The sequence below is a fragment of the Hibiscus syriacus genome, unplaced genomic scaffold, assembly GCF_006381635.1.
Source record: "Hibiscus syriacus cultivar Baekdansim isolate YM2019G1 unplaced genomic scaffold, ASM638163v2 tig00111005_pilon, whole genome shotgun sequence".
NCBI lineage: Eukaryota > Viridiplantae > Streptophyta > Magnoliopsida > Malvales > Malvaceae > Hibiscus > Hibiscus syriacus.
In genome coordinates this window covers 483125-506885 of record NW_024062949.1, presented here as the reverse complement: position 1 = coordinate 506885, position 23761 = coordinate 483125, and the positions used below count along the sequence as shown (strand labels likewise).

The 23761-nt window shown below is 34.8% G+C and overlaps 5 protein-coding genes across 6 annotated transcripts; 2 read left to right on the top strand and 3 right to left on the bottom strand.

Annotated features, from left to right (window-relative positions):
* Positions 1–1929: 1929 nt before the first annotated feature.
* On the bottom strand, positions 1930–3556 carry LOC120149430 (polygalacturonase At1g48100-like). Its single transcript, XM_039162216.1, has 5 exons — positions 3323–3556; positions 3076–3237; positions 2774–2981; positions 2432–2622; positions 1930–2346 (listed from the first exon to the last, which is right to left on the bottom strand). The coding sequence occupies exons 1-5, from the start codon at positions 3485–3487 to the stop codon at positions 1930–1932; spliced, it is 1143 nt and encodes a 380-aa protein (XP_039018147.1). The 5' UTR covers positions 3488–3556.
* Positions 3557–6811: 3255 nt separating this feature from the next.
* Positions 6812–9611, bottom strand: LOC120149416 (probable polygalacturonase At1g80170). The gene is made up of 9 exons (XM_039162209.1): positions 9337–9611; positions 8957–9085; positions 8673–8843; positions 8545–8565; positions 8220–8427; positions 7939–8020; positions 7664–7772; positions 7457–7573; positions 6812–7323 (listed from the first exon to the last, which is right to left on the bottom strand). Exons 1-9 carry the CDS (start codon positions 9571–9573, stop codon positions 7009–7011), a joined length of 1389 nt encoding a protein of 462 aa, XP_039018140.1. The 5' UTR covers positions 9574–9611; the 3' UTR covers positions 6812–7008.
* A 2327-nt stretch (positions 9612–11938) lies between these two features.
* Positions 11939–14202, top strand: LOC120149404 (RNA-binding protein 48-like). 2 transcript variants are annotated; one of them, XM_039162200.1, is made up of 8 exons: positions 11939–12081; positions 12272–12355; positions 12438–12518; positions 12680–12819; positions 12973–13075; positions 13175–13244; positions 13719–13781; positions 13883–14202. In XM_039162200.1, exons 1-8 carry the CDS (start codon positions 12020–12022, stop codon positions 13958–13960), a joined length of 681 nt encoding a protein of 226 aa, XP_039018131.1. In that variant the 5' UTR covers positions 11939–12019; the 3' UTR covers positions 13961–14202. The 2 variants fall into 2 exon arrangements, with proteins under 2 accessions (XP_039018131.1, XP_039018130.1); XM_039162199.1 differs by having other exon boundaries at positions 12973–13081.
* A 2552-nt stretch (positions 14203–16754) lies between these two features.
* LOC120149511 lies at positions 16755–17597 on the top strand. The gene is made up of 3 exons (XM_039162277.1): positions 16755–17201; positions 17306–17411; positions 17506–17597. Exons 1-3 carry the CDS (start codon positions 16755–16757, stop codon positions 17595–17597), a joined length of 645 nt encoding a protein of 214 aa, XP_039018208.1.
* Positions 17598–18132: 535 nt separating this feature from the next.
* LOC120149449 (axial regulator YABBY 4-like) lies at positions 18133–19875 on the bottom strand. Its single transcript, XM_039162227.1, has 7 exons — positions 19795–19875; positions 19561–19698; positions 19322–19454; positions 19157–19205; positions 18995–19070; positions 18713–18811; positions 18133–18269 (listed from the first exon to the last, which is right to left on the bottom strand). Exons 1-7 carry the CDS (start codon positions 19873–19875, stop codon positions 18192–18194), a joined length of 654 nt encoding a protein of 217 aa, XP_039018158.1. The 3' UTR covers positions 18133–18191.
* Between the last annotated feature and the right edge of the window lie 3886 nt (positions 19876–23761).

Genomic DNA, 23761 nt, shown 5'->3' with positions numbered 1-23761 from the left:
AGAGGTTAATATAGATTTTTCTGGTACAAAAAATATTCAATCTGCATCTTCCAAAAGCCAAAGTCCGCACCATCGAACTTTTCAATTTTCACATTCCCTTCGTCTGCAGCCATCACTCCCACTCGAATCTAGCTTCGTTTGGATCGATGCTGACTATTCTTGCGAACCACCATGTATTAGAACACCTCTGTCGACAAATTCATATCGCCGACAATTTTTTTTACTATTCACGAAATTCACTATTCATGTGAATAGTAATAAATAGTAACCTCGCAAAAAAATTGACAAAATTCACAACCAAAGGCTCTGATTACCAGTTGTTGGGAAATAAACGAGTAATTTCCCTATAACCAGATTAGTGAGAATGCGAAATAAAAACGGAAAAATAATACCCGAAATTGATAACGGAGTTCAGCCAATTATGCCTACGTTTTCGGACTGCTGTAAATCTTTTACTAAGAGAGAAAATTTGTAGGTGTTTACAAAACATTCACTACTCACAAGAAAGCTCTCTAGTATTGGGAGAAATAAATGATTTGGGATGATTTTGAAGCTAAATGGGCTAAAGTATTTATAGTTGAAGCTTAAGGATTAATATTGTAAATACCCTAAAGTGTGCAGTGACTAAAATGTAATTAATCCATTTCCAAAAAAATAAAAAATTCGGTGCCCATTGTGTTAAAAATCATCCGCCTGTGCGTTATGCTCCCCCTTTTTCATTTTCGGTGGCCTCCCTTGGCCTACCCTTTTGACTTTACACATCAAAAGCTTTTGCTCAACATATATCACTTTGATCATTGTTTACATCATAGAAACATAGGGATAAGAAACTCTCACAGTGACCGTACCCGAGTTATGCAATTAGATTGTCTTTTTGAACCTAAATCTTTAAATCTCTAGTCAACAAGATAAGATTTTCCTTCACAAAACGCATTTAAATTTTGCAGGCTTTAGTCCTATTCCTTTATATGTTTTCTCAATTTGATATTGATTTAACCTTTTAGTTAGCAGATCCATAATATTATCATTTGATCTTAAAAAATCAATAAAGATAACTCAATTTGATATCAGTTATTTATGGTATTTTGTCGATGATACATTTATATCGACTACTATTATACTTGAAATTCAATGTTAGTCATAGTATATACATATTAGACACCTAAATATATAACGAAGAAAAAAATATTAAACACTAAAATTCAATTTAAACAATAATTTAAGAAGTTATAAGTGTATTAAGGGGGTATTTGTTTACTTCAGAATGATTAAGCGCTGAATGATTCAAATGTTGAATGATTCAGAGGCTTTGTATGAATTAGCTCTGAATGTGACATGTTGTTTGATAATGGCTCTGAATCATTCAGAATGTACTTCTGTGCTGAATCATTCAGTACTGTTTTGCTAAATCAGTCAGCACTGAATAATTCAGAGGTGCGAAACAAACGCAAAGAATGCTGAACAGTTCAACATTCAGCGCTGAATGCTTCCATTAAGAGGCAAACAAACAGCCCCTAAGCCTTGTTGTCGCGATATGCACGCGTCCAACTCAAGAACTACCATAATTATATATGGTAAATTATATAATGTAACTCAATTATTAGTAATATTATATATAGGTCATTATATTTTAATAAATTACAAACGGGTCATTTGATTAATCAATAAATTACACCGTCATCTCGGTTACCTCATCCTCTCATAATTTAGCCTTAATCGTTTAGTCCCTATTTATTTAACTCAATTTCTTTTGAACCCATAGCTTTTAAGAACACGTTTAGCATGTATGTAATTTGAAGTTCTGAACTACTACTTGATTGGCCGATTCATTGTCACATATGAAGAACAAAAGGAAGACATTATAATTTGATTTTATTGTTGCACATGTGATGGATAATACATTTGTATAATATCCCGTAAGTTCAGCAATCAGCACACATCACGATCAGGTCGGACTCTTTTGTTTAACCGCTTGTCCGTCTTTGAACAACCACCGCTTAGCGGCACCGTCGGGGTGGTCAAGTTCATCTCACCGGAAGCTTTCCAACAATACGGTGCATTATCGAGGGTCGGTTTCTTTCCCGTCGATGGATTTAGATCAATGGCATTTAAATTTACACCTGTACATGGAACACTGTCGCTGCAAGCTAAGTCCACCGGTTTTACCGTGTATGTTCCGTATATATTTCTGAAAGTGATTCCTGATACAGCGACAGAAGCTGTTTTGTTGGCGCATTTCTTTCGGTCCTTTACGTCGCAGTAGAATTGATTGATCACAATTGGACGTCCGACATGGGACACATTTATGTTCGAGAACTGGACATTGTGAACCGAGCCGGATCCACCCTGCAAATATAGTCTGAGATTATAGTATCCGAAGCCAGTTTTGGATTTAAAAGCAGGTTTAGCACATCTTACACATATATATTACCTGCCATGTCTTTATCCGGGCACCGTTCGTCGAGTTATGTATAGAGATATTGCGGACGATGATGTCCGAGACACACTCTCTGGTTTCCTTCTCTCCCAAGCTTCCAATGCTGATTCCATGCCCTGGTCCACATCGTACATTTTCGACGGTTACGTTTGAGCATCCTGCTATGATGGAAACACAATCATCCCCTGCACCAATTATTAGCTTAGTGTTCACTTCAGAGCTGAATAATTCTGTTCAAGAACTTACTTCCTGCCGAAGCAACGTGAGATTTACAAGGACGACGAATGCTGTATCGAAGCAATGTTATTTACTAGCAAGAATGGTCGGAATAATTACCGCAGGCAAGATTACTCGAAAAAATTCGCACATGCATGGAGTTTGACAGTAGGATTCCATCTGTGTTAGGACTGTCCGGAGGAGATGAGGCAGTCACATCTTTCACCTCGACTCCCCTACAATTTTCGAACTTCAGATGGCACCGAGGACTGTTTTGAATAGTTATGCCCTCGACTCTCACGTCGGAGCTCCCGTAAAACCTCAGTGCCTGTGCAACAGCAAGACAGAAATACATCATAGGAATCCAAGCAGCGTCATGGACTTAATTGGTTCTGTTTTGTAATTTTTCAACTTATCCTTACTGTTGGTCTGGTGCTTTTCCTATTCCACCATCCCAAGCCTCTTCCATCAATGATACCACGTCCCGTAACTGTGACACCTCGGTTAAGCTTTGCGAATACGATCCATTGTGAAGTACCATTATGCCAGGCTCGAGGGTCCGGAGCAATAATCGTACCTTCCAGCTGATCACAAAGGTGCAGGCAGCAGGCATATTCACATCAGATCATCAAGCTGCCATTATCATATACGTCACATGTGTTTTGTTACCTTAAATACAATGTTTGGTTGACAGTTAGAACCATCGAATGAAACCGGTCCCACAAGGAACGTGAATCTAGCCGGGACGAGAACCGCCGAGTTCACCACCTTACATGCATCCATCCATGCATCTCGGAATGCCTGCATTGCATTAGAGTACATTTGAAATGACATGGAAATTTTAAGCAAACATTTCAAAGCCTTCTAAGCAACACCATGACCTTGGTATCATCAGTTATGCCATCACCCTTGGCCCCATAACGCCGCACTTCGAATTCGTAAGGCGCCTGGCGGGGTTGCGGAGTAGGTTTACGAGGAGGCTTCGGCTTCGATCCTCCGCGTCGGTCATTGCCTCCTCTAGCAGTGCACGTTTCAAAACTTGAAGACCACACTGTAAAAGCAATCAAGAACATAAACGTGAGCCTTTTCAAGAGAATATAACTCATTTTTGCTTTAGCTTCTGTCTTTTAGCATTTGTGAATGTGAGAAACAAAGAGAATGTTTGGGGTTTAAATAGGGGAGAGGGTAAGCAATGAGGACGGTTGAGACAGGGATTCAAACCGCGGTCACGTTTTCGGTCATGTCGTGTTTACCGCAATTGCGGCCATAGCGGACACTATTGGGCGCTATTGCGGGTGTAGTGGGTATATCAGAAGACAGCGCTACCGCTATTTCGTGGGCGCTATCGCGGTCACGAACCATTATTTAAAACCTTGGTTGAGACATAAGCCTAACCAAATAAATATATGGTTTGAATTTACAGACGAGTTAAAATTTTACAAATGAATTATCCACATGCATTGTAAGAACTTTCAACTAGAATGAGAAATAATATTCTGTTACCTACAAATACAGCAGGTTACAATTTAATTATAAATCTTGGAGGAGGTCCTCAAACTATAACCTCTATTTCAAATTGGTCCTTAAACTTTAAAATATTTCATTCTAAATTGATCTTTAAATTTTAAAATATTTTATATCAATCCTCAAACTACCAATATCATTTCATTTTAATCCAAATATTAATAAAGATTATAGTTTTTGGATAATATTAGAGTTCTAGGGTTATAAAATCTAAATATTGATCCAAAAAATCACGAGGCTCAAATAATATTCAGCATAGTTGGCTAATAATGGAGGAGTAAGTCACCTAACGCATAGTTTCAAAACCCTAAAAAAACTAAATAATAATCAAACCTTTAGTTTTTAAAAGAATAAAAGTTTAAATTATTTTATTAAAATCCATCACTATCTCAATGGCAAAATGATTGAAATAATGTATGCGGGAGTTTTTAATTCCCAATATAATTCACCCCGGGTAGGAATGGCAAACGGGCGGGTCAGGTGTGGATACCCCCTCCCACATCCCCATACCTACCTAATATTTTTCAATCTACCACTCGCCCACCACCTATGATGGGTAAAAAATTTCAAATCCACACACGCCCACGTGGGTACATTCTTAAATCTATCCCCACACCCACTACCCAACTAGAGACGTACCCGACTAGACCCGTCTGACAGTTAGGGGTGTGCAAAAAAATCTGATCCAACCGATCCGATCCGTTGACTCGTTGATCCGATCCAAAAATTAGGATATCTGATCCGTTTTTCAATTTTCGGATAGTTCGGATTAGGTATCCGAAAATTATAAGTTATATCTTATAAAATATTGAGATTTATAAATTAGTCTATAAAATTATACATAAATTCATAATGATCCAAAATTTAATATATATTTAGTGGGCGGGAGGATGTGGGCGGGCGGATGCGGGGCGGGTAAAGTCTCAAACCCATCACCCGCCCACTACCCGCAACGGGTACCACTTTCTAAATCTACACCCGCCCACTACCCACTAAAGTTATACCCATCCCTACCCCAATTGGAGCGGTACGGTGCGAAATCCATGAAATTGTACCCGTTTGCCATTCCTAACCCTGAGGTTATTTCCCCATCTAGGGTGAATTGAACACTATCAACCTAAAGACACCAAGTGCTCCACACGTCTTCAAGCTAAATATGAAGACTTCACGACTGTATGACGTCTTCAGGCAAATTGAAAAGACCCCAAGAATGCACGGCGTCTTCAAACCAATAAGAAGTCATAGTTCAGGAAATAATACAGTGGATGTCTTATATGGGAAAATAATTTTTTCCACAACCCTATATGGGTGAAGAAGCCCTCGATGAAAAAAAGATTGAGATAATGTAAGTGATAGTTTTTAATTCCCAATAAAATCTGTCCCTATCTCGATGAATTTGCTTCATGCATTTATACTATTATACGTGAACTCCAAGCGTTGACTTTTTTTTTCCTTAGAAATTTAAATATTTAGTTAAGCAAATTCATTGAAAACAAAGAAAATACATATTGGAATTTTGATTTCAAAGTTTTCCTTAACTAATTTAGATTGATCTAGTATATTTGATTTTGATATATAAATATGTCATTAAGATTTTTTTTACATACATAAAGACTCGAAATACATCACGAATTTAATGGAATATATATTATATATAGTAAATAAATTTAATAGAGGAACATTTTGTGCTTTCAACTCATCCTGATTCATTACATAATACGGAACAACACACATGTACCCAACCTAATTTTCATAAAAGCAATCAACTGAATTTACCATCAATTAAAATCAATAAACGACGAACAAAATACATGCGGTTAACGCTTTATTATCAAACATTTTTGCAATCACCGTGTTACGATTAATAAATTAAATATAGATAATTAAAAAATATTAAACAATCATAATAATAGTAACTAATATACGGAGTTTAGCAAAACGTTAACCCTAAAATCAGTGGCGGAACTAAAGGTGGTTAGTGGGGCCATGGCCCCTAAAATTTTAAAAATATAATTTAGTCTTTTAATTTTTTCAAAAAAAATTAATTTAGTCCCATCAAAATTTCTAGAAATTTATATTAAACTTTAAAAATTTTGAATATTCTTAAATAAATCTCCTCCCATGAATTTTAAAAATTCTGGTTAAGCCTAAAAAATTTTAGTTAGACCTTACTTTTTTGGGAAAAAATTAGTTTAAACCGAAATTTAATTTAAACCTTTAATTTTTTTAAAAATTTTAAGTTGATCCCTCCAAACTCTGTGACCAAATTCTGCCATTGCCTAAAACCGAAGGATCCAATCAAAAAAAATCATTGAAAACAAGCATGCTATGCTTGTGGCTAAACCCTATAGGCATAAACGAAAATAAGACAAATCACATGTAAGCAACCTAATTTTCATAATCAATGAACTGAATTTGATAAACAAAAATTACCTAATTTTTGAAAAACCAACCAAAGCCTAACAGGTATAATTACTCGTGTAGTAATTTTTGGAAAATATTACAGCAATATATAACACTGTAAAATCAATCAAATATAGTAAAAAAAAACTGTAAGAAAAAAGCATAGGGGTAGACCCAAAAAGAAACTGTTATTCGTATGTTGTTTTAGATTGATCTAAAACTGCAATATCAATTAACTGCATTTTACATATCCTTGTTATATTGTATGAATCGATTCCAATGCATGTTATGCATATAACAATAATGAAATTCGCAATTTCCCAAAAAAAAATTCGACTCGTGACTCGAACCTCGCCGGGCCAATGCTGTTGTAGTTGACCTTTGTACAGTAATCATATGGCATCGGTATTGATATGCCTATAGGGAGCTTAGAGTTCAGTGTGAATAATACGATTTACGGTGGATTCGGCAAGCTCGGCATCGTCTTTCTGATTAGTGGAACTAGTGCCTTTGTCATGTGAACTGAGGCAGTCCGCTGAAGGATGCACGATCCCGTAGCCGAATCCTTGTGCGGAGTTGCAGTAGGCCTCGACTGTGCCATCCTTCCCCTCTAAGTTTACATTGCTCAGGACTATATTGTTACAGGGAACAGAATCGCTGCAGGCAAATTTGATTGCTTCCTTGCTCTTCGTCGTCCCAATAATGTTTCGGTACATAATCTGGCTTATATCCACTGCTGATGTCTAAGAAGAACAAAGAAATAATGTGATCAATGTTCTCATTAGATGAGAGAAACTCGCAAGAATCAGACCGACACGATTGTAATACATATATAGAGAAATTTGGAAGTGCCAGGAAATAACTAGGATGCTGCACCTGGTTTTTGCAGGCTTTTGGGGAATCACAGTAGAATTGGTCGATAATGATGGGGTTAGAAACATCTTCCATTATCACGTTTTCGAAACGCACGCCACGGACGTAGCCCGAACCACCCTTTATCGAAGAAACACAAAGAGGCAGATGTCATTCTCAAACCCGAAGTGCCTCTAAATGAAATATCTTGACATGTCATCAAAATAATACCTGCCAAGTTTTGATCCTGAGACCATTTGTGGTCTCCCTGAGGAATGCTGTATCCAAGACCACCTTTGTGACAATACCTGTTGAGTTACCCTCCCCAAGGCTTCCAATGCTAAGATGCCAAATTTTGCATAAAATAGAACCAAAAAAAGAGAAGTAAAACGTATATCAGTTTAGATTGTACGGAAAGGAACAGTAAGAAAAGCACTATGTTGAGGCGATCGGGAAACACTCCGTTAAATTAGTCGGTCGAATCTAACTGGAAGTTTGGAATACACCTGACTCCATGTCCTGGTCCACAATATATTCTCTTCATCTTGATAGTAGATGAACCATTGACAATCGATATGCAATCATCACCTGAATTTCATATGGACAGTCACCATGAATATTTAGGCAGTCGGTACGAATGCATGAAATAATTTCTATTATCATTTCTTGATGAAATCCTCTCAGGATTCATCTAGACTTTGTTCGGTTGGTGTTTTTGTTTTTCCCAATGGAAAGTGTAAAGAAAATCATTCAAAAGAACTAAGAACTAGAGAAAATGTTTAAGAACCTGTTCCTATTTTGCAGTCTTGAAGGACAACATTAGTCGATTTAGTGATGTGGATACCATCAGTGTTTGGACTGTCTCCCGGACATGAGACCTTAACGTCATATACTCGAACAGATTCGGACTTAGAAATGACGAAATTCATCTGTTGGCTGTTCTGAATAGTAAGGCCTTTCACATTAATAGATGAGCTCGAATCTATAGTCAGTGCCTGCAACAAACTCACAAGTTAAATCTAATTTAAGATGCATCAATAGTTCAAATGCACAGTTACCGCGTGCTACTTATTGGAAGCACGAGTTCTATAATCGTGGAGAAAGATCCTTACTGTCGGTGCCCCTCTGCAAGGCTGCCAAAGAAAAAAGCAAAAAAAGATGAAATATAAGTCACATTTTCATTTCTTTGAGTTGTAACTTGAGCATGAAGGAATCTATAAAGAGAAGCGTGAGGAATTACATTTGACTTGTTCTTTTTGCAAGAAGCTGCCCACCATTTGCTGCCTGATCCATCAATAACCCCATTTCCTTGGAATGACACTCCCTGCAGCTTGGAAAAATCAAGCCATAGTCTAGGAAGATCCGGGTCCCAATTCTTAGGTTCATCTGGGGCCACTATGGTTCCATCAATCTGTACAATAACAATAATGGTTCTAATATATTACCATTTAATCTATAACGTAGGTAAAGATAAGCGAGATGTTGTTTCCGCATGTGTTCAATTTAATGCACATTGATATTTACCTGAACAACCAACTTATCTGCACATGGCCCCTTAAACCTTGTAGCATTAACTAAATAACGGCGCCCAGGAGGAACCAACAGAACAGATTTTTCAGTAGAGCATGCTGTGTTCCATGCTTTTCTAAAAGCCTGTTGATGTAAACATTTCCAGTTCATCAAGTGAGAAATTAGCTTCCTTTTATGACAAAGAAAATACATATGGTCATACAGTAATATACAACAATCATGAATTTCCAGACAGATCAAATGCTTAATCTAGTAAAAAATAATCTTAACAGCATACACATACACACACAGATATATAATCCTTGAGAGATTTCTGTTGTCCTAAGAGAATCATGAAGGTAATTTGCAAGGGAGTAGAGGGAAAAAACATATACCTCGGTGTCATCGGAAACTCCATCTCCAACTGCATTAAAGCTATCCACATTCACAAGAACCTTACCACCATGTTGACTTGTCCAAGATGGGGACTCTAAAAAGTCTGTATCTTCTTCTTCCAAGTCCAAGTCTTCAAGCTCTTCGAGTATGTTAAAGTTGTCATATACCATGTTACCTGCAACCCCATACGCCGCTATCAGCAAACCAAGGAAGGAAACAAGGAACAATTTAGCCATGATTTGTGTTCTGTTCTTTTTCTATTAAAGATTGATTGAGTTGTATAAATTGTATAAATGCAATAAGATATTGGTTTAATTTATATATGCAGATTAGTTTTGGAAATGAATGGTTTTGTGGGCTATATGGCTTGGCTTAAAAGTAGATGAAGGTGATACATTTTCTATATGCCTACACTTTAAGTACAAGGGAAATTTTACTTTTATGTTCTTTGCTTTACTCTTCAACCAGTTGACACAATGAACCAGTCAAAATGTTCATGGATTCAGTAAATATCTCTGAACCATAGAAGTACATAAAATAATCAGCAAAGGAAATATATATATATATATAACTCAATTTTGTAAATCGAAAAATGAAACATCACCATGCATGCATCTTAGTACAAACGCCAAAGTTATCTTAGTACTCTCATATACTGACAGATAGACAACTTTCAACGTCACAACATTTTCCATACATAGGGGTGCAAATGAACAGAGCTTGAACAAACAAGGTTGAGTTCGTTTATTCACCAACATAATCGAATCGAACACACCTCTGTTCGTGTTCGTACGTTTTTTAAATGACATATAAAATTTGTTAATACTCATTTATTTAACTCAATAAACGAACACTACACGAACAGTTAATCAAACGTTGTGTTTATTTACATCCTACCCACACATATCATTAGAGCTGACTGAATCAGAACACTCCCTGAATCAAACCATGTTTTCAAAAAAAAAAAAGCTAATCCTCCTATATAATAGAAGGTCATTAGACAACAAATCATTCTCTACAAAAAAAAAAAAAGGAACAAAAATGATTGAATCCCTTGATATCAAATTCCAAACAGCTAAATGCCAATCAGCCATTTTATCAAACAACTTCAAAGCAACGCCATACAGTACCATACGCATATAAAGAGTCAAAACTGGCCATGGTACATTTTGACATACCATATAACTGTCGATTTGATTGAAATATTTTATTCATGAATTGATTTACACATGAAGATCAGGAATTGTCGTTATCAAGGTGGCACTAACCTTATCCATCGAACGAACCCACATTCTTGGATATCAAGTTCTTTCCTTTAGCTATTTTAGCTTATCGGACTTGAGAACAGGCTGAGAAATAAAGGTCGGCTCTCGATCTTTCCTTTCACTGCAATAAACGTGTAAAAACAAATTACATCAAAATGCCGACCAAATCCAAGAACAAGAGTCAAGATTCAATGAGAAATGTAAAGAGAAACTTGCCGATTATGCAAGTTTAATGCACCTACTTTTCCCATCTTAAAAGTACAATGCAACAATTTCGTTAGATTAAATTAAACCCACTTATCAAATGCGATTTCATTAAAGAAAACATAGGTAATGTGAATGGATGTCCTTTTTTCTATATGTATGGGGTAAGAGGAGGTAAGATAGTAGGTTGCTCCCAACATCAGGTTAAGAACAACTTTCGTAGAAGACTTTCGAATTATGAAATGTCAACTCGATCCTACGACCTCAAGATTAAGAACCTTGTGCTCGTAGGATCGAGTCTTACGAAGGGCATTTCATAATTCGGAGGTCTTCTACGGAAGTTACTCTTAACCTGGTGTTGGGAGCAACCTATTATCTTACCTCTCCTTTACCCCATTACATATGGTAATAAAGGACATCCATAGGTAATGTGAAGTAATGGCAAAGAAGGGCGAAATGGTTAGAAAACTTAAATGTATTGAAAAATAGGTAGAGAATTAAAATTTATGTTAAAATAAATTGAGTCGGAGTTAAATTTTTAAATCAAAATTAAAAAAAAATAAAGATATTATCGATCGAACTAAAATTAAATTTTGTTGTTATAGTACCGGTTCGGGTTCAGACAAACCAAACAAGTTACGTGAAATTAGTCCAATAGGCCATACAGGTAAAAAATTAACCTATTAGATCATCTCCAAAATTATTTTGATATCTATAACAAATGTTACGGTGCAAGGAAAACTTGTCACGCCCACATGAAGAGTTTATTTAAATAATATTTTTTATTCAAACTCATCATGTAAACGGACGAGTTCTAGTAATATATTTTTTATTAAAATTTATCATATTAAAATAAAAAATTTGAATAAAATTATTTTATTAAAACTTATCACATTAATATGATGAGTTTCAAATTAATGTAATAAATTTTATAGATCCCTAAATAATTTACTTTTTGTCATATTAGGGTAAATAATTAGGCCGCATTGTATTATGCCAATTGTATTGTATTATGCCCATTTTGCCTCAAACGGCGTAGTTTTGGGCCTCTCAGTATGGATCCAAAACCTAAGTTCCATTACTCATTCGTCAAGGAAAAAGGCCGAAGAGAAAATGGTATTCTGTAAATATTTAGAAAAAGATACATTCAGATTGCGGGAAATCGGAGGGTCGGTAGTTTAGGAGATAAAAAGAAAGGCAAACGATTTCCAGCATGCCTCGTTACAAAGATGATCAGCCGGCCGTTCGCGTCTACACAGTCTGCGATGAATCCAGGTGAATCCTTTCACTGTTCAATCACCACTTGTTTTGTCGATTTTTTTACTAATGTAGTGGAAGAATGTGAAGTTCGTTTAATTTCATCATCAGAAAGCCCTAAAATTGAAATAGTTTGAGGCCGAAAACTAGCTTCCTAGAAACAATAATTTATCCCTTTTGAAAGGAAATTGAATTTTTCGGTCGATAGATATTTGATTGTGAGGAACGTTCCCGCGTTGGGATGTGGCGATGATTTGTTGAAACTCTTTGCTAATTACGGAGACGTTGAAGAGTAAGTAAGTTCTCTTTCCTTTTAACTTTTTATTATTTGAATTTTGATGATGCCTATAGTCCATTTTTGTTTTGCCTTTCAGATGTAAACCAATGGATGCTGAAGATTGTGAGCAATTTACCGATGTTTATTGGATCAAATTTCAACTCATCAGCAATGCCAGGTTATTAAACTTGATCTCTTGAACATTTTTAATCTATAACTATCACACTCTTTCACGTACTTGGTTGAGAATATACCGCTCCTGGAAAGCTATTTTGTAGTGCTAACCATGTAGATTAGTGATAGGGTTTATATGTTTATTAACTATAAAGCCTCCTCTAGGTTTGCAAAGAGAAAATTGGACGAGTTTGTCTTCTTGGGGAACCATTTACAGGTCTCATATGCTCCTGAGTTTGAGAGCCTTGATGACACCAAGGATAAGTTAGAAGGCAGAAGAAAAGAAGTCCTTGCAAGATTGAATCGTAAGCTTTTATATTACTCTAAAAATTTAGCGTTTTAATGTAGCTATCTTTATTTATAAATGGAAAAAAGAATTTACATGTTTCAAATAGAACTGTGTGCTATTTGTGGTTAAATATTCTCATACACTTTATGTTGTTATGTTGTGATATCAGCTCAAAGATCTAAGGGGCAACCAGTTCATCGCCTGCTCTCTTCCAATGAAGCTCCATCACTTTCGGCTTCATCTCATATTATTCCAAATCAGATAAATTCAAGGTTGTGGTAGCACTCTGTTCAAATTTGTGCCGTTATCTTCATCATCGTTGCCTTTTTGCATTCTTTATCGGAATAAACTGTGGTTTCTCATCTTCATAGGAATTTTGGAGATTCAGAGTATGAGTCTCACAGTAAGAACGCTCCTATAACAAGAGTTTCATCTGATCAGGTGTGGATTACTTTTTAACAATGCTGTCCCATGCTTTGACTTGTTTTCTGTTTGAATATAAAAATTAGCTCCTTTTCTTTCTCTATTCTTCCTTTATTACAATTTGACTTGTGAACTTTACTCGAAGTACATGGTATAACTCGGTAGTTGTTTGAGTCTAAGATGAAGTCATTTGTAAGGCTTAGCTTGTAGCTTAACCAACTTTCAGTGCTGACCCAAGTTGAATGAATTTAGGACAGAATACATGTCTAATTAAAATTGGACGTCAGTGTCATATGGTTATAGGTGGCAATGTCTAATTAAAATTGAATGTCAGTGTCATCTGGTTATAGTTTATGCCTTCTGTCAGTATTTTGATCTATCCCTTTTTTTTCGTTACCCTACTTGAACCTTTTGGAATTGGGTATCTATACATGATTGTGGGGTTTGTCTGACAATTGTTTGCTCTATTTCCGATATCGGGACTGCTTTCAGGAGTACTTCCCCTCCCAGTCAATGAATCAGACAGTTAAAACGGTCAGGGACAAACTCAATAAGGTGATAAATCTCAGAACATGATTTTCTTGTCTTTGGGAAATGTATCAAGTAGTTATGTTTTATTTTCTTTGTAATGTATTCTCCGTATTTGCTTGCTTTAGATTCAATCAAGCACCGAGCATTTGCAAGCTGGGCCTACACCGAAAAAACCACGAGCGGACAATAGAAGAAGAATCTGATCATACTTTTGGCGTGGGTATGAACAAGTACGATATGTTAATTTCATGTTTGATCTTTGGCATTGAAATTTTCATTTTGGTTGAAGTATTTGTGTTTGACGCTCGTGTTGAATACGAACATATACGGCATATTGTATCAATCATATAGCTGTATCTTCTTGTTTTTGGGAATTTGAAAACATTGCTGATGTTAATGATAACTTGTTTTTCAGTCCATCATATGTTGATGTGACCCATGTACCAATTATATCTTGAGTAGATTTCGTATAAAAATCATATGTTTAATTTATAGGGGGCTTGAGCTCGAGTATATGGTATATTGGGGTGTAAATGAACAGAGCGTTCGGTGAATTGTTCATGAACCGTTCGTATAATGTTTGTTTGTTAAGCTAAATAAACGATCATGAACAAAAAATTATGTTCATTTAATAAACGAACGAACACTTACAGAGGTGTGTTCGGTTCGTTTATGTTCTCGAATAAACTCGTTTATGAGCTTGTTTATCAACTCGTTCATTTATGTTCATGAACAAACTCGTTTACCTGATTCTCCTTTTCCTTTTATTCTTTTACATTTTAAATATTGGTGAAGATAATGATTAAATAGAACACATGATAAAAGTTGCATTTTAAACTATGAATTTTAAGGAGTTTAAGCATTAATGACGTAATTTTATCATTTTTCTTTAGTTTGCAAATGAAATTAAAGATCGAATATATAAATGAACAATAAACAAACACTAAAACAACGCTAAACGAATATATTCATGAACACATTCGTGAACATATAAACAAACATGTTTGCGAACATTAAACGAACATGTTTGCGGACATTAAATAAACACGTTCGCGAACATTAAATGAATATGATCATGAACAATAAATATACGAACACGATATTGAAAATTTAAACGAACATGAATCGAACACGAACACCTTCAAAAATAAATAAACGAATACGAACATAACATTGTTGGTTCAAGTTTGGTTTATTTACACCCCTAATGGTATAAGGTATATTGGTATTGATAAGGGAAACATCTGATAAGGCAGATTGCTTAGTGTTCTTAGTAGGACGATTATTCTCCAAACTTTTTTTTATCTAGTCTAATTTTGAGATAAAATCTCATATATAACCCACTAGATACAAATATATATAATTTTTATTTTCATTTGGTATAATAGAAACTTAATTAGAAAAAATATAGAGAAAATAATATTAATATAACCATATCTAAATATATAAAGAATAATTACACTATTATCTCGGGTTAGAGATTTTATTATAAATTTAAATTAATTTTATTTATTCTAAAAAAATCATTTCACCTCGATCCATTTTTTTTTTAAATATTGATCCTATAGTGTCATGTCATAACTAGTCGAATATGGATTCTATGACCGTATTCGTGACTGATAAAATTATGGGTTCGTTTAAAAAATTAGTAAATAATTAAATTTAAGTGAAATTATATGGATATAATATTTTGAATATTATTATAATTAATAGGCTATCTAAATTATGTTTATTTAAATCTTAATTACATCATTAATTCTTAAAAACAGAATCGAAGTAGGCCTATAATTACATATAATTAATTTTTAGAACTTGTTTTTTTATTAATTTTTAATTAATGCGTCTCAACAAATTGTGCGCAAGTAAATATATTTTTGAGATCGATTAATTAATTAATTGGTCAAGAATTATAATATATCTCTACTCAATAAAAAGATTAAATATATTTTCTTATAATTATCATATTTATCTCCAAATATAATATTTTGTGACCGCGCAGTCCAATAATAGATCTCAATTGTTATACTAAATTATGATTATAGATGTCAGGTTTTAGGGACGAAGGTATGATTAAATGTTAAAGGGATAAAATTATTTTATATTAAAAGAAAAAAATTTGTTAAATATTTAAATTTAAAAATTAGAAAGGACGAAGACCTTATTTAATTAATATTTAAATTAAAAAAATCTAAAATGTCATTATATCAAAATTTTTGAAAAGGGTTACAACCCTTCAAATTCCTAGTTACATAATAATTTATTTTTTAAAAATAATTATAATTTTAAATTATAGATGTGATTATTGTTACGGTAATATTAATAATTAGAGTGAACTACGCGTTTGTTTAGTATCTAAATTATAGATTTTAGTACGTTTTAATTTCGTAACTTTTTTTTGCAATCATGACTAATGTTTAGTTTTTTTGTTTCATTTTGATACCTTGCCGTTGAAAACTTAACGGATGAGCTCGTCGGCTACCGCATGTACAATCGTCGACGGTTGCATCCGTCGGCCAATGAAGTCTAAACTTTTCAATTCGCACCTTTTTGACCCTTGAATGCGATTCTAATCTCCGTTTCACCGAGAAACACCTTAATCTTACCAAATTGACGATGGTCTCTTTGATTTCTTCATCCTTCGATTTCCATGATCCATTGTTTGATCGGGCTGAAACTAGACTATGTTGTTCGACTCGTTATTCTCTCGTGGTCTACCTTTCGGATTGGTCTTCTGTTCACCGAAGCTATGTCATGGCAGCCCATCCGTTAAGTTTTTAATAGCGGTGTGCTAAAATGAAACAAAAACTAAACGTTAGGTATAGTTTTTAAAAAATAGAAGTTTAGGTACTAAAAAGAACTAAAATTAATAAGGTCATTATACTACGTTGGAGTCACAATTTAATCCTATCATTTCAACGCCTCCCCACTCCAAGGCGTCAATGATTGTGTAAAACACCAAATTCAAAAGCACACAATGTCCTTGTATTTGTGTCACCGATGGAACCAACGTGTCTCATGTTTCCTACACAAGAGCAACACCCTCGGCTTGAATGGTCAGGAATCCATGGATCCAAAGCCTTGAGAGCATTCATTAGAGGGACCAAAAATGCATGCAGCAGTCAGTGCATGTATTCGAGTGAAGATAAGGGATTGGATTTCATATGCTCTTTTGACCCTTCACTCAGATTATCTCTGGATAACAGTCACTCTCCCCCAACATTTGGTCCTTCAAATAAAGTCCCTAAATTTCTAATTATTTCCCCCTCTCCTTCCCTTTGCAGCTTTGTTTTCACTTCCATTTCCTCTTCCTTTTTCACTTTCTTCTTTTGGCATTCTCTTCGTTTTTGTCCATTTCTGTTCCCAAAAAAAATGGTACACTGTCACAACAAGTGCCGCCATGTTGTTCCTTGTCTTCATTGCCACCCACATAGCTACATCAGGATGGTTAGTGAAATGAAAATCTCTTGTCCAACTTGTGCACTGAAAGAAGCATCATCTTGTTTAACCAGTACTGTGTTTTTGTTTTCTGGTTTTGCATGGCGCTGCAGGTTCAGCATCTGATAGAGAGATGCTTGCTTCTTCACATGAACCAACAACAATGCGTCAAGGCATTGGCACAGTACGCAAGTATTCGGCCGTGCATTACAATCACAGGTAATAAAAAAAGTTCGACAATGACGATGACGATTACATGTGATCAACGAGAGTTTGGGATTTCAAAGTTTCATATATTAATGTGTTTTTGCAGTGTGGAGAGAGCTAGAGAAGGAGAATAGGGACTTCTTTAGAGCATATGTTCATGGTGTCTCTTCCTACAGGCCCTTGATGTGTAAGTGCTGAAGCATATACCCTACAATCCCAACCCTAAACCTTCATTATCTTCACCATTTTCATATATCCATACACACATATATATATTTATATTGTTCTGCAGTTTTGTTGATTGCATTGGTGAGTTTATAACTTGTTTGGTTTTCGATTTCCCAGGTAGGTACATTCAAAGGAGGCCGAGTTTTGAAAGGAGGAAACGGTACTGGAAGCACTGAATGACAGTTAATATTATTGCAGAAACGGGTCTAAATTCATAGGTAACCAAATAATCATTAGTATTTCACTTTGCATGATGTAATAATACGAGTAATCTTCATTTTTGGGCAACTAAAATCTTAAAAGAACCAGCTAAGATACTAGCAGTAGTAAAGTTGGAATCTCTGAAAACACTGAAGTTTTTTCTTTGGTTTAAGGCAGTCAGTAATCACTGGTACAGCTATCTGTCAGCTTGCAGTGAAAAGGGTTCTTCGTTCCCAAGAGCATCTCCCACAAAAGGGGCAAAATGATATTGAAATTTGAAACCCAACTATATATATGCTTGCATCAGAAAATTTATAGTAATAAAATCAACCAGGGCTTGAAATTAATAGCTCTTCTTTCACTTCACTCAAAGGGTGACTTGGCCCAAATGGAACTCCTTGTTGCTTTTCTTTCACGGAAATCATTGCCTTGTATGTGAGCCTGAAATTTGTCAAACCATAAAGTCATGCAACCCTTTTCAGTGGCATAGATTACCCCAAACATTTAGGACCTAACCAAGTGTCAACAGTGTGCTCAAGTGTCCCTAAAAGGGCTAGCTTATTAAATTTTTTTACATGTAGTAGTTGAACTGCAATTAAAGGACTACCCTCTGTCCCTATCCTTTGAAATGGGGAAACTAGCCTTTAAAATCAATATGTATTGCTGTTGCTTTTTGTAAGATTGATTCCCATATATAAGAAATCATAAGGCATGAAGAAGGATAAGCATGCATGTGTCTGAAACTTGTCTTGTACTGATATATATGCTCATGAACTTGAGAGTACAGTACTTTTTTTTACTGGTCTGAGCAGTTTACGCTAGCTAGATGTACTTGTAAAGCATTTAAATCATAATAGACCTTTTAGAAAAGCTAATTAATTAACCTCAGCAGCTTCTGAGTTCCATGATGCATCTCCCTCTTCCTGGTCACAACTTTCTCCTTCTCCTTTGTTCTGCTTGTGCATGGGAGGAAACTGGGCCCACTGAAATATCAAGACATATGTAAGACATAAACATATATATATATATATATATATATATATATATATATATATATATATATATATATATATATTCATACATAAATATAAATGTAAATCAGAAAATATATGCAGGAAAGGATTGGTTTGTCGCATTGTTGATTCTTTTGGGTGTCTGAAACTTACATTTTTTGCAGCAGTGCTGAAGGCTTCTTTGTGTGGAATGTTTGGGTTTTGAGCTTTCAGTCTCCTGATCTCCTCTCTGCAGCCACCAAGAATGAAAGAATCTATATATATGATAAATGTACTAACTACTAAGTCAAAGAAATGCTTGTAAGTTGTTATTACTTGATGAAGAGATTATAAGCCGATGTAGCTCTTTGCCTCTTCTCCGGCGCTGTAAAATTTAAACCAAACCAGTATTAGAATTCTGATGCATAATTAAGCTACTTCAGTTTCTTGTTTGACGTTAAGCAACGAGCAGAATCCATTGGCTATAAAATCGAAACGCACGCTTGTTCACTGTGGGATTCACATGGACTATATCTTCATCTCCATTATCAGAAGAGCTCAGCAAAGACGGGCTGCGCCTGTCTGAGGTCTTCCTAGGGGCACCCAGTTCTTCTGAAAGTACTCCCTTTGGCTGCTTCAGAGAAGCATAATCAATTAATAAGTAATAACCATATATATATATATATATATATATATATATATATATATATATATATATATATATATATATATATATACACCTCATCGTCATGGCCAAGGGAAGCTAGAAACTGCAGTGGGACAAATGAAGCTTTCATCATATTGACTGAAAGAAGGCTTGTGCAGTGCCCACATCTCACTGTAACCACCATGGACAGCCTGCTACAAGGGACACTTACCTGCAATTTTCAAAAAAAAAAAAACCATATTATCAGCAGCTGAAGAGAGATCAAAGCACTTCAACATGCATGCATTGATCCATATTCCTTTTTTACCAGCAAAATGGTAGTGCAGAAACCACATTGCACATAGCAAATCTGCTCAGGGAGATCAAAGAGATGATTCAGTGTCGACATTTTTCTGTCTGTTCCCGTAAGAAAGTGAGGGAAAATAGAGACACAGAGAGAGAGAAAGAAGGTCTTTGGATGATTACAATGAGGATGATATATTACATGGGAGGGTGGGATTTATAGATTGTTTCAAACACTCTAATTACCTTAAACATTGTGCTTCCATTATTGTTGATTAACCAAAAAACAAGTACATTCATTCATGGAACAATAAATGATATTCATGTATGACAGATACTTCTTGTTGCAGCAGATTTAAATACGCGAATTCAGTTTCTGGATTAAATAATCCGTTCATTCATGTTCGTTTTACGATTCATATTCGACAAAATTATCACATTAACTTTCTTGCCAATTCATGTTCTGACAACAGTACTCACAGCAACACTGTCAACGTTGTGATTCACACACTGTATTAATTAAATTGCTAAAAACAAGAGCAAAGTTGAGCCTCTGTGTGTGGCGTTTTGATGTTCGGCATTGCCATTAGAGGGTGGAAAAAGCTTCCGGCAGAGCCAGTTTTGTCGAAGGGACTCAGTGACTATAGGTTTTCATGTGTTGTTTTCAGTTAAGGCTCTTTTATACCATTTAGGACAGGAGGGGAAGTTTCTAGAAGAGTGTATGGAGAAGGAAAATAGGCATCTTAGGTTGTCTTTCCTCAAACAAGGCAAGCTTTGGTTGAGCCTTGATGAGCAAAGATCAAAGCATGCCCCCTTCACTCTGTAACTTTTCCACTGATGTGTCTTTGTTCTTGTCCTACGGAGACGAACACATGAATTTATACCGGGATGTAAATCTAAAAAGTCAAGTCGAGTCATATTTTATAACTTAAACTTTATTTACCAAGTCGAGTGGAACTCAAATTGTTTGAGTTTATGTTTAAATTTAATTGTAAATATATATAATGTTATGGTATCATTTGATTCTAATTTTAACAATTTTATATAACCGTATATAATATACATATATATTTCTTCATATTTTTCATATATGATATATATATTATGAATAGTTGAAGGATTCAGCTTGAATTTAATTACTAAAAAATTGAATTATTCAAGTTCTATTTTATAGCTCAACTCAAAATTATTTTTTTCCCGAGTTGAATATAATTAAGTCAGATCAAATTATTTTGTGTCGACAACTCGAGTTTTGTTCAACCCTAACTAATTTCATGCACTAGCATCATCCTCTATGCATGTTATCATTTATTTCAGTTTCACCTTCTTCTTCTTCCTTGCTTTCACTTCATTTTTACCCTGTTGTTTGACTGTCTCAGCCCATGTGATCTCATGTGTTGTCCCCACAAACCATTGTTCGAAAAAGGAATGTGTCAAAGACAGTAACTTCAAATCATGGAGACTGGAGTTATAAAATTCACTTTTGACATGGAGAATAGCTTAATTACCAGTTACCACGCGGTTAAACATGTTTGATGCATTAAAGAACGTAGATCTCATGTGATCTCAATTGTTGGTTCCAGATATGGGTGGAAAGATTGTGTTGTTTTGCTCCTTTGTCAGTCATTTTCTTTTTTTTCACCTTCTGAATTGTCCAATGTAGCCGTACGTTGCCCTCCAGAGTAATAATTTTTAAAGTTTACTATATAATATAATCACTCATTATGTCTATTTTATAGGACTTAATAATAAATAAATAAATTATGATAGGGCATATGGACTTGAGGAAAAAATTTAATAACTTAAGTAATTTCTTAAAAAGTTCGATGATTTATGTAATATTAGAAAAAATTAATACAAAATGTTACAAGTATAATAATTCAAGATAAAATATATATATATTATTAATAAATAAATAGTACAGTTTAGGGGGGAGAATCCATACGTCAACAAACTAACAAACTGAAAATGAAAACTGAATTGGTGTATATAAACCATTTGTATGGTTGTTATCTCACCGATGTGGGATGTGTTTTCTCGTTTTCTTTACTCAACACAATTTACATGTATTCTTATTTTGAGCATCAATTTATTATTCATCACTCAACTGTTTTGAGCATATGAGATATCATTGTAAATATCTCAAGAAGTAGAATATGAATCATTAAATTCATTTCGGGTCTCCATCTTTAACTTTAGAAAATATGCCTCAAAGTTTCCAATTTCATATCTTTTCCAATAGAAAATGTTTAAAATAAATAAAATATATGATCTTATCGAGCGACCTCAGTAATAAACAGGAATATTATTCTCTCTAGAACTTTCAAATTTGAATAAGTGTGTCTACAAAGTTCTGTTCCTTATTGATTGTCTAAGAAAATTCTAAACAGATACTATATCGTAGTCCCCAAAATTAAGTATTTTCATCCCTTTAAAAAGATAGGATAAATCTAGTGTGATTAATTCATTTTACAATAAAAATTCAAATACCTTATGATCGTTGGTGCTTAAACCCATAATCTAGAGCTACAACAATTATTTATTTAACCATAGAACTCGCTTGATTTTAGTCAAATTTCAAAGCCTAATGAGTAAGAACATCTTCATTTGTAATACATTAGCAAAATTAGCCCATTATGTCAGGCAATATAATTAATTGGCCCATTAGGTCACACATAATTTTGTTTCGGGATCTACGGTAAATGTTACGGTTAGGGATGGTAATTTCACCCGCATCTGACGAGTTCTGACCCGATCGGGTCAGATTTAAAAAAAAAAAATTAAGTTTGGGTGGAAGGTGAAAAAACTCTGACTCGACCCAACCCAATCTGAGGATAATAATGTAATTTTCTTTTTAAAAAATATTATTTTTTAATTAAATCCTTAATTTGTACTAGGTCGGGTAAGGTTGGGTCGAATTTATACTCTAAAAAATCAAGTCGGGTTGAAATCGGGTGGAGGATATATATTTTTTCGGTTGGGTCAAGTCGGATGTAGGATATAAAATTTTTGGGTCGGGTCAGATTTGAGTGAGGGTGCATATTTTTGGGTAGGATTGGTTTGACCAAAAACATGACCCTAACCCGACTCGTTATCATCCATAGCTACAGTGCATGTCAAACTCGTCCTCTTGACGTAACAAGTTTAACCAAATAATATTTCTAAATGTACAAAGTAAGTGGGACTCGTTGAAATTTTTTATTTTTGAAAATTTAAAAATTAATTTTTAAATTATAACAAATTTTAAAAAAATCTTGTGGAACTCGTCATATTGAGGTAACGAGTTTTATTGAAATTTAAAATCAACTAGTCCTTTATAGTCATTGGGCAACGATCATATTGGAACTCGCCACCTCGACGTGACGAGTTTCACATGATTTTTGAAAATCCAGCCATTTATAATCGTTGGGTTTGAGGTTATAAATAGGGATTTTTGGTTTAAGGTTTTTATTGTATATTGTTAAGAAGAATAAGAAATTACTCTTAAGAAAAAATGTTTTTTAAAAATTCCTGAAAGTGTCTACCCGAAATGAAATTTTACGCCTTGATGTTGTCCATATTTCCTAGATTGATCTTATTCCAGAAGAAAAACGGAGCATTCATCCGCGAGGAATGACACTTAAAGATCCACATGAATGAATTACTATATATCTCCAACAATCCGGGTTGTATCCAACCAGATTTCTTTGTGGTTTTAAGGTGAACTTGACACTAATTTTGGCGTTAATTGAATGTTGAAGGCAAAACACGTATATTTTTCGTTTTCTGAGTGGTGAAGCAACAATTACGTTGGAAGATGTTGCTTACCAACTCGGTGTTCCCATTAATGGTGCAACACTAGTGAGGCACGACAATTACAACCAATTCCATATTGTTTAGGAAGTTTTAGGAAATAGGCCACCACCATATGTCTTAGATGGGACGCGGATACGGATAACTTGGTTTGAATCCAAATTTCAAGTGAATGAAGATTGTACCGATGATGAGGTTAA